This window comes from Pseudophryne corroboree, chromosome 9 (genome assembly GCF_028390025.1).
Source record: "Pseudophryne corroboree isolate aPseCor3 chromosome 9, aPseCor3.hap2, whole genome shotgun sequence".
Taxonomy (NCBI): Eukaryota; Metazoa; Chordata; class Amphibia; order Anura; family Myobatrachidae; genus Pseudophryne; species Pseudophryne corroboree.
Window position 1 is genome coordinate 468,832,029 of NC_086452.1, and position 10,946 is coordinate 468,842,974.

General features: G+C 51.3%; 1 protein-coding gene across 1 annotated transcript in view; it reads left to right on the plus strand.

Annotated features, from left to right (window-relative positions):
* LOC134957155 (osteocalcin-like) overlaps window positions 1-10,198 on the plus strand; it is a 52,140-nt gene extending 41,942 nt beyond the window's left edge. Inside the window, exons 2-4 of the mRNA XM_063938862.1 lie at window positions 4,411-4,446; window positions 5,535-5,607; window positions 8,587-10,198. Coding sequence (XP_063794932.1) covers window positions 4,411-4,446; window positions 5,535-5,607; window positions 8,587-8,716 — 239 coding nt within the window. The 3' untranslated portion in view covers window positions 8,717-10,198. The remainder of the gene's footprint in view (window positions 1-4,410; window positions 4,447-5,534; window positions 5,608-8,586) is intronic.
* Window positions 10,199-10,946: the final 748 nt, after the last annotated feature.

Below are 10,946 nucleotides of genomic sequence, written 5' to 3' on the forward strand. Positions count from 1 at the left end.
ACAGGGGCAGTGTGTGTGGTGCTGGATACAGGGGCAGTGTGTGTGGTGCTGGGATACAGGGGCAGTGTGTGTGGTGCTGGATACAGGGGCAGTGTGTGTGGTGCTGGGGTACAGGGGCAGTGTGTGTGGTGCTGGATACAGGGGCAGTGTGTGTGGTGCTGGGATACAGGGGCAGTGTGTGTGGTGCTGGATACAGGGGCAGTGTGTGTGGTGCTGGAATACAGGGGCAGTGTGTGTGGTGCTGGGATACAGGGGCAGTGTGTGTGGTGCTGGATACAGGGGCAGTGTGTGTGGTGCTGGGGTACAGGGGCAGTGTGTGTGGTGCTGGATACAGGGGCAGTGTGTGTGGTGCTGGGATACAGGGGCAGTGTGTGTGGTGCTGGATACAGGGGCAGTGTGTGTGGTGCTGGGGTACAGGGGCAGTGTGTGTGGTGCTGGATACAGGGGCAGTGTGTGTGGTGCTGGGGTACAGGGGCAGTGTGTGTGGTGCTGGATACAGGGGCAGTGTGTGTGGTGCTGGATACAGGGGCAGTGTGTGTGGTGCTGGGATACAGGGGCAGTGTGTGTGGTGCTGGATACAGGGGCAGTGTGTGTGGTGCTGGGGTACAGGGGCAGTGTGTGTGGTGCTGGATACAGGGGCAGTGTGTGTGGTGCTGGGGTACAGGGGCAGTGTGTGTGGTGCTGGATACAGGGGCAGTGTGTGTGGTGCTGGGGTACAGGGGCAGTGTGTGTGGTGCTGGATACAGGGGCAGTGTGTGTGGTGCTGGATACAGGGGCAGTGTGTGTGGTGCTGAGGTACATTTGTGGGTGGCAACTGACCGTTTTCTGGGAGTGGCTGGAAGAATGCTGGCGTGTCCAAGCGTTTGCAGGGCGGGTGTCTGACGTAAATTCCGGACTCGGACAGGCTGATGTGATCGCAGCGGCTGAGTAAGTTCTGGGCTGCGCAGAGACTGCACAAAATCTGTTTGTACAGCTCTGCTAATGGAGCGATCGCACACTTGCACAGCTCAAATACACTCCCCATGTAGGCTGCGACTGTCTGATCGCAGCAGTGCAAAAATCGCCTGCTAGCGATCAGGGCTGAATTAGGCCCTTGATCTCTTATTCGCCGTATACCACCATTTATTGTGAGATACAGTGTGTGTGTGTGTGTGTGTGTGTGTGTGTGTGTGTGTGTGTGTGTGTGTGTACATAGATGCAGCCCTTAGAGAGAGAGTGTGTGTGTGTGTGTGTGTGTGTGTGTGTGTGTGTGTGTGTGTGTGTGTGTGTGTGTACATAGATGCAGCCCTTAGAGAGAGAGTGTGTGTGTGTGTGTGTGTGTGTGTGTGTGTGTGTGTGTGTGTGTGTGTGTCTGTGTGTACATAGATGCAGCCCTTAGAGAGAGAGTGTGTGTGTGTGTGTGTGTGTGTGTGTGTGTGTGTGTGTGTGTGTGTGTGTACATAGATGCAGCCCTTAGAGAGAGAGTGTGTGTGTGTGTGTGTGTGTGTGTGTGTGTGTGTGTGTGTGTGTGTGTGTGTGTGTCTGTGTGTACATAGATGCAGCCCTTAGTGGCCGCCCCCACAGCTCCATAGTCTGCTATGGAATGATCTGTAGTGAGCTCAGGGCGTGTGAGTGGCGCCATCGTGTGGTCACATCGCAGTAGTTCAGTAGCAAACTATAAATGTATGGGGGTAATTCTGAGTTGATCGCAGCAGCAAGTTTTTTAGCAATTGGGCAAAACCATGGCCCTCATTCCGAGTCGTTCGCTCGGTAATTTTCTTCGCATCGCAGCGTTTTTCTGCTTAGTACGCATGCGCAATGTTCGCACTGCGACTGCGCCAAGTAATTTTGCTATGAAGATAGTTTTTTTACTCACGGCTTTTTCTTCGCTCCGGCGAACATAATGTGATTGACAGGAAATGGGTGTTACTGGGCGGAAACACGGCGTTTTATGGGCGTGTGGATGAAAACGCTACCGTTTCCGGAAAAAACGCAGGAGTGGCTGGAGAAACGGAGGAGTGTCTGGGCGAACGCTGGGAGTGTTTGTGACGTCAAACCAGGAACGACAAGCACTGAACTGATCGCAGATGCCGAGTAAGTCTGAAGCTACTCTGAAACTGCTAAGTAGTTTGTAATCGCAATATTGCGAATACATCGTTCGCAATTTTAAGAAGCTAAGATTCACTCCCAGTAGGCGGCGGCTTAGCGTGTGTAACTCTGCTAAAATCGCCTTGCGAGCGAACAACTCGGAATGAGGGCCCATGTGCACTGAAGGGGGGGCAGATGTAACATGTGCAGGGAGAGATAGATTTAGGTGGGTTATTTTGTTTCTGTGCAGGGTAAATACTGGCTGCTTTATTTTTACAGTGCAATTTAGATTGCAGATTGAACACACCACCCCCAAATCTAACTCTCTCTGCACATGTTACATCGCCCCACCTGCAGTGTACATGGTTTTGCCCAACTGCTAAAAAAAATCCTGCTGCGATCAACTTGGAATTACCCCCTATGTGTGATACTGACAGAAGTGGAGAGTTTCATGCACCCATGTACCAAGGAAGATAACGTGTCTTATCCTCCGTCTGAGTGGCCTGGTGATCTGATCATTCTGTGACCAGGCTGAGTAATCAGATCACGTATCAATAACCACACAGACCCTCAGATCATGGTCATAGGATGACTGGAGTATCCAGTACACCCGGTTTTGGGGCCATACACCCTCTCTAAGCTCACATGGGGATAGATTTACCAGGCAGCTTTGTTTCTAAGCTGCTGCATCTTCAGTGGGTTTTGGCCATTGGATTTAAAGGGGAAATAATATTAAATACAAAACTCAGTCTAGAATGATTAAATTGGCTGACGTAACGGCCGTGTGTGGGCAGCGTGATGCCGTTCTCAGACCAACATAATTGCTGTCAGATCGCCGCGTTACTGGTGGACGTGTGCATGCAGAATAATGTCTTTCTCATTGGTAAAAGCAGCATAAAATAATATTATACACTGGGATAGTAACATAAAAGTCAAAGTGTAAACACAGGTTTTATAAAGTAATCAATTAATAACAATAAAAATAATAAATGTATTTATATAGCACTTTTCTCCCAATAGGACTCACAGTGCTTTACATTTGCCTCTATAACACAAAACACATAACAATGGGGGTCATTCCGAGTTGATCGCTAGCTGCATTTGTTCGCAGCGGAGCGTTCAGGCTAAAAAATGGCAGTCCTGCGCATGCGTATGCGGCTCAATGCGCACGCGCGTCGTACAGGCACAACGACCGATGTAGTTTCACACAAGATCTAGCGAAGCTTTTCAGTCGCACTGCTGACCGCAGAGTGATTGACATGCAGTGGGCGTTTCTGGATGTCAACTGACCGTTTTCAGGGAGTGTTCGGAAAAACGCAGGCGTGCCAGGAAAAACGTAGGCGTGGCTGGACGAACGCTGGGCGGGTTTGTGACGTCAAAACAGGAACTGAACAGTCTGAAGTCATCGCAAGCGCTGAGTAGGTTTTGAGCTACTCTAAAACTGCACAAAAAATATTTTGTAGCCGATCTGCGATTCTTTCGTTCGCACTTCTACTAAGCTAAAATACACTCCCAGTGGGAGGCGGCATAGCGTTTGCACGGCTGCTAAAAACAGCTAGCGAGCGATCAACTGGGAATGAGCCCCAATATTAACTAGGGACATTGGTGGAACGCGTGAGTAACAGGTCTTGAGTCTATTTTTGAAGGATTCTCCTCTCACTGTGCGGGGAAGAGAGTTCCACAGAGTCGGAGCCACAAAGCTGAAAGCTCCACCCCCAGATGAATTTGTGCATGCGCACAGCGTCTATTCACAGGAGACAGAGGGAGAGGGGGCATGCCCCCTCAATGACGAAAACGGGGGTGTGGCTCGTGACCGCGGCACTCCCATAAGACATGCCCCCTTTCCCATAGGTCACGCCCCTTTTGAAATCGGGCTGGATTCGCTGCGCAAAAGTCCTAACTCCGCTGTCATAAATGTTGGGAGATATTTCTCCTCATATTCTGCCAATGTAATGACGTGGACTCATTTGTATCAGTGAAGACTTTATTGACCTTTAGGAAGCTTGATACATTCTACTATTGGGATATAGGTCCTGATTGGCGGATGGACGTAGTGTCCATGTTTCCGCAGTTCAGCCATTATTTGTCATATATTATCTATTGTCTTGTGTTTACTGTAAGGGCTGCATTTACTAAAGATTGATTTTAACTCAATTTAAAAATTGATCAATATCGATCTTTAGTAAATTTACCATAAAGAGTATTCACAGAATGATCGGAAATAAGAAGAATGTTCTAATTGCAGTCACACTCACTAATTGTAGTAAATGAATTGATCTTTTTGGTCTTTTAGATTCATTTATTGTTAGGAAGTTATTAACATGTATTTTTCTCTGGTAACAGGGGATCCGAAATCCAGAAAGTTGTTAAATACTCACGGTAAGTTTATTGAAAATATTATTTACTGTCCCTATAAAATCAGGACTGTTGATATTGGGCCTAATTCAGACCCGGAGGCTGCAGCGGCAGCGTTCACAGGCTGAAAGCCGGTGAAGTGTGCGCAAGCGCAGAAGCTGCAGTGCGTGCGCCCACACAGTGAGATGCAACAGCATCTCACATGTGCGATCGCCTCTGCCTGTCAATCAGGGGTGGTCGGGGCGTATCGGCGGCGTTCGGACGGCGTTGGGGGGGGGTGAAGCCTCGACAACGGAGGCGTATCCGGACCATTTGCAGTGCGGGCCACGACGACTACATGACATCACATACAGCTGCTGCAACCCTAAACATGGCGGGTAGCCATCTGCCTTCGCAGCTAGGCTGCGTAGGCAGAGGGCTACTTGGCAGGGGCGAAAGCAGCGCCGCCGTGCGATGCTTTTGCATGTCTGCAGGGGAAGCTGGATCCCGCATGCGGTCCGGACTCGCCCTGTGCTGGGCGTCCCCCCCGCTTGTCAAAGATTTTGATCATAGATGTGCGTTTTTTACGATCAGGCCTGAATTAGGCTCATTGATAGTAAATATCCGTGTCATTTTCTACGTGAAAGGACAATGGGGGTCATTCCGACCTGATCGCACGATGCAGTTTTTTGCAGGGCAGCGATCAGGTCAGAACTGCACATGCGTATGCACCGCAATGCGCAGGCACGTCGTACGGCTGCAAAGTGGATCGTTGCTGTGCGATAGGTTTTACGAAGAGAGGGAGTGGTTGGAAAAACGCAGGCGTGTCCAGGCGTTTGCAGGGCGGGTGTCTGACGTCAATTCCGGCCCCGGACAGGCTGAAGTGATCGCAGCGGCTGAGTAAGTTCTGGGCAACTCAGACACTGCACAAAACTTTTTTGTACCGCTCGGCTGCACATGCGATCGCACACTTGCAAAGGTAAAAAACACTCTCCTGTGGGCGGCGACTATCTGATCGCAGCGCTGCAAAAAATAGCTAGCGAGCGCTCAGGTCTGAATGACCCCAATATTCGTGAATGTGATGCTATGTCCGTGCATTGTATCATCTGTTTGGCTATTTCTCTCCCCTTTAGAAGTAAAGATGTCAAGAAATTCGGCCAATTCCGTCATCAAGAGACACAGGCGCTCCTACGACTATTTTGAACGGTAAGCGCACATTTCAGACAAACAGTACTTTATATTAAGTCTCCATGTCAGCGATGTCTGTTTCGTATGCAGGTCATACGCCATAAGTCAGATTCATCATTCATTCATTAGCGCCAAAGGAACTGTGCGGCTGATTTATCAACAAGTTTTATAATATGCAACAAGTTTTATAACTCATGTATGATAAATGGTGCTCCAGCCAATCAGCTCCCAACTGTCACACATGACAGTTAGGAGCTGATTGGCTGAAGCACCATTTATAACACACAACGAGTTATAAAACTCTTTGCATATGATAAAACTCATTGATAAATAAGCCCCTATATATCAGTATGTGGCACAGGGGCAAACGCAGGACTTCTAGAGGGGGGTTTCCAGATGCATTCCACAATCTCCCGCTCTACGGAACATTGGAGCAGGTGCGGGAGTCTGGGAAAGCTGTAGAAGAACCTATTACTGACCCTGGAGATTCATGTAAACATTGGTCTTTGTATACACTGGATACTGTATGGAACACAGTATTAATATTTAACACTATAGATGGTCTAGGTTGTAGGCTGTATTAAACATATTTAAATAAGATAAGGGGTCAGGAAAAGGTTAAACATACCGTAAAAAAAAATCAATACCTGAAACATAATAGAACCAGTACTGCACTTTCTAAGCACATATTCTCCCACCTCATGGTGAGGTTCCTGTCTCTTCATCCTGGCAGCTGCTCTCTGATCCAGTGCACTGATTGAGGACTCAGATCCACACACACACAGCAAACTTGGTAGAAGAAGCTGCTACCACTGGACATGTGCAGCAGCTCCGTCACTTAAACTGCATGATGTGGCGGTAGCTGTAGTAATAGTATTATATACCATTGCTATTGTTATCATAATTTAAGTCACCTGCCAATTGGAGGGGGTTTCCGGGCAACTGGAACCCCCCCTCCCCTGCGTTTGCCTATGTTGCAATTGGAAAAATTATCCATTATCTCTCATTGTAGCAAATTAAACTTTTCTGTTGCTGCAATTTAACAAAAAAACTTGCTGGGGCTGCTAGGTGATGCTTAGATGCTAGTCAATACAGGCTGCCAGGGATAAGAAGAGACTGTCCACTTCATCTGCTGGTCCAGATCCCCTCTGCGCATGAATGGTCCAGCAGCACAGACTTGGGCTTCCAATAGCAGTGCAGTCCCCTACTCCTCACAGCTCTCACTGGCTGCCTGACAAGGCTCTCACTGGCTGCCTGACACGGCTCTCACTGGCTGCCTGACACAGCTCTCGCTGGCTGCCTGACACAGCTCTCACTGGCTGCCTGACACAGCTCTCACTGGCTGCCTGACACAGCTCTCACTGTCACTGGCTGCCTGACACAGCTCTCACTGGCTGCCTGACACAGCTCTCACTGGCTGCCTGACACAGCTCTCACTGGCTGCCTGACACAGCTCTCACTGTCACTGGCTGCCTGACACAGCTCTCACTGGCTGCCTGACACAGCTCTCACTGGCTGCCTGACACAGCTCTCACTGGCTGCCTGACACAGCTCTCACTGTCACTGGCTGCCTGACACAGCTCTCACTGGCTGCCTGACACAGCTCTCACTGTCACTGGCTGCCTGACACAGCTCTCACTGGCTGCCTGACACAGCTCTCACTGTCACTGGCTGCCTGACACAGCTCTCACTGGCTGCCTGACACGGCTCTCACTGGCTGCCTGACACAGCTCTCACTGGCTGCCTGACACAGCTCTCACTGGCTGCCTGACACAGTTCTCACTGGCTGCCTGACACAGCTCTCACTGTCACTGGCTGCCTGACACAGCTCTCACTGGCTGCCTGACACAGCTCTCACTGTCACTGGCTGCCTGACACAGCTCTCACTGGCTGCCTGACACAGCTCTCACTGTCATTGGCTGCCTGACACAGCTCTCACTGGCTGCCTGACACAGTTCTCACTGGCTGCCTGACACAGCTCTCACTGGCTGCCTGACACAGCTCTCACTGGCTGCCTGACACAGCTCTCACTGTCACTGGCTGCCTGACACAGCTCTCACTGTCACTGGCTGCCTGACACAGCTCTCACTGGCTGCCTGACACAGCTCTCGCTGGCTACCTGACACAGCTCTCACTGGCTGCCTGACACAGCTCTCTCTGGCTGCCTGACACAGCTCTCACTGGCTGCCTAACACGGCTCTCACTGGCTGCCTGACACAGCTCTCACTGTCACTGGCTGCCTGACACAGCTCTCACTGGCTGCCTGACACAGCTCTCACTGTCACTGGCTGCCTGACACAGCTCTCACTGGCTGCCTGACACATCTCTCACTGGCTGCCTGACACAGCTCTCTCTGTCTGCCTGACACAGCTCTCACTGGCTGCCTGACACAGCTCTCACTGGCTGCCTGACACAGCCTCACTGGCTGCCTGACACAGCGCTCACTGGCGCCTGACACAGCTCTCGCTGACTGCCTGACACAGCTCTCGCTGGCTGCCTGACACAGCTCTCGCTGGCTGCCTGACACAGCTCTCGCTGGCTGCCTGACACAGCTCTCTCTGGCTGCCTGACACAGCTCTCACTGGCTGCCTGACACAGCTCTCACTGTCACTGGCTGCCTGACACAGCTCTCACTGGCTGCCTGACACAGCTCTCACTGTCACTGGCTGCCTGACACAGCTCTCACTGGCTGCTTGACACAGCTCTCACTCTCACAGGCTGCCTGACACAGCTCTCACTGGCTGCCTGACACAGCTCTCACTGGCTGCCTGACACAGCTCTCACTGGCTGCCTGACACAGCTCTCACTCTCACAGGCTGCCTGACACAGCTCTCACTGGCTGCCTGACACAGCTCTCACTGGCTGCCTGATACCCAGACACACCCTCTCTTCTCCCCTCAGCACTGTATGGGTGAGCAGGACTGCCATAGGCGCACAACCCCCGCCCATGCATTATATAAAGAAGTAGCTGACAGTCGGTTTATTTTTGCATTCCAGATTCTTCCAGCGTATGAAGAGCCCACTGGAGCTGAAGAAGGAGCAGTGTGAGAACTACTGGCCCTGTGACCAGCTCTCAGAATGGGTCGGCTTCCACCAAGCCTATCGCAGATACTTTGGCTCTGTGTAGCGAATTATATGGCGGGTGTAGTACAGACGCAGGTCTAGCTTCCGACTAGGGGGGTTCCGATGTTGATCGCTCGCTAGCAGTTTTAGCAGCTGTGCAAACGCTATGCCGCCGCCCACTGGGAGTGTATTTTAGCTTAGCAGAAGTGCGAACGGTTGTATCGCAGAGCGGATACAAAAAAATGTTTGTGTAGTTTCAGAGTATCTCAAAACCTACTCTGCGCTTGCGATCACTTCAGACTGTTCAGTTCCGGATTGGACATCACAAACCCGCCAAGCGTTCGCCCAGCCACGCCTGCGTTTTCCCTGACATGCCTGCATTTTCCCTGGCACGCCTGCGTTTTTTCGAACACTCCCTGAAAACGGTCAGTTGCCACCCAGAAACGCCCACTGCATGTCAATCACTCTGCGGCCACCAGTGCGACTGAAATTCTTCGCTAGACCCTGTGCAAAACTGCATCGTTCGTTGTGCCCGTACGTCACGCGTAAGCATTGCGCCGCATACGCATGTGCAGAACTGCCGATTTTTAGCCTGATCGCTGCGCTGTAAACAAATTCAGCTAGCGAACAACTCAGAATGACCCCCTATGTCTGATCATATATCTTTGTGCTATGCTAGATACAGTATATAGGTTATATATGGCTTACCCTGTGTAACATTATGCTAAAGGACAAACAGATGTAAGTTTGGTTGTTGAAATAAATAGTGATAAAGCACTTACAGCCCCAGCGGCCGGCAAACCAGTCAGCTATGGACATCAATATAATAAGCCCCAAAATATGTCTGCACTTAACGGCCTCTTGAACTGGCCCTATGCTAGATCTACAGTATATACCCCACACATAAGGGCAGCCACAGTGGTCAGTCCTTGGTGCAGGGTTCGCTTATCATTGGTAATCCAAAGAGCACAAGACGTCTTCCATCCAACCAAGTACAGCTAAGAGCTCCATCATGCAGAGTGATTTTGGATTTAGGGTTCTTCAAAACTAGAATGTACATTCTCACAGGCAGGACCCTCTGTCCTATGGCCCTCTTTCCGAGTTGTTCGCTCGCTACCTGCTTTTAGCAGCATTGCACACGCTAGGCTGCCGCCCTCTGGTAGTGTATCTTATCTTAGCAGAACTGCTCATGAATCCCACCTGAGCTTAGTGACATCATGGGGCTCAGGCGGAGTCACCCACCAGAGCTTAGTGACATCATGGGTTTTTGGGCGCAGTCAACCACCTGAGCTTTGTGACATCATGGGGCTTGGGCGCAGTCACCCACCAGAGCTTAGTGACATCATGAGGCTGAGGAGGAGTCACCCACCAGAGATTAGTGACATCATGGGGCTGAGGCGGAGTCACCCACCAGAGCTTAGTGACATCATGGGGCTGAGGAGAAGTCACCCACCAGAGCTTAGTGTCATCATGGGGCTGAGGTGCAGTCACCCACCAGAGCTTAGTGACATCATAGGGCTGAGGCGGAGTCACCCACCAGAGCTTAGTGACATCATGGGTCTGAGGCTCAGTCACCCACCAGAGCTTAGTGTCATCATGGGGTTGAGGTGGAGTCACCCACCAGAGCTTAGTGACATCATGGGGCTGAGGCTCAGTCACCCACCAGAGCTTAGTGTCATCATGGGGCTGAGGCGGAGTCACCCACCAGAGCTTAGTGTCATCATGGAGCTGAGGCGGAGTCACCCAACAGAGCTTAGTGACATCATGGGGCTGAGGCGCAGTCACCCACCAGAGCTTAGTGACATCATGGGGCTGAGGCGCAGTCACTCACCAGAGCTTAGTGACATCATGGGGCTGAGGCGCAGTCACTCACCAAAGCTTAGTGACATCATGGGGCTGAGGCGCAGTCACCCACCAGAGCTTAGTGACATCATGGGGCTCAAGGCGGAGTCACCCACCAGAGCTTAGTGACATCATGGGGCTTGGGCGCAGTCAACCACCTGAGCTTAGTGACATCATGGGGCTTGGGCGCAGTCACCCCCCAGAGCTTAGTGACATCATGTGGCTGAGGCGCACCCACTCACCAGAGCTTAGTGTCATCATGGGGCTGAGGCGCAGCCACTCACCAGAGCTTAGTGACATCATGGGGCTGAGGCGGAGTCACCCACCAGAGCTTAGTGTCATCATGTGGCTGAGGCGGAGTCGCTCACCAGAGCTTAGTGACATCATGGGGCTGAGGCGGAGTCACCCACCAGAGCTTAGTGTCATCATGTGGCTGAGGCGCAGCCACTCAC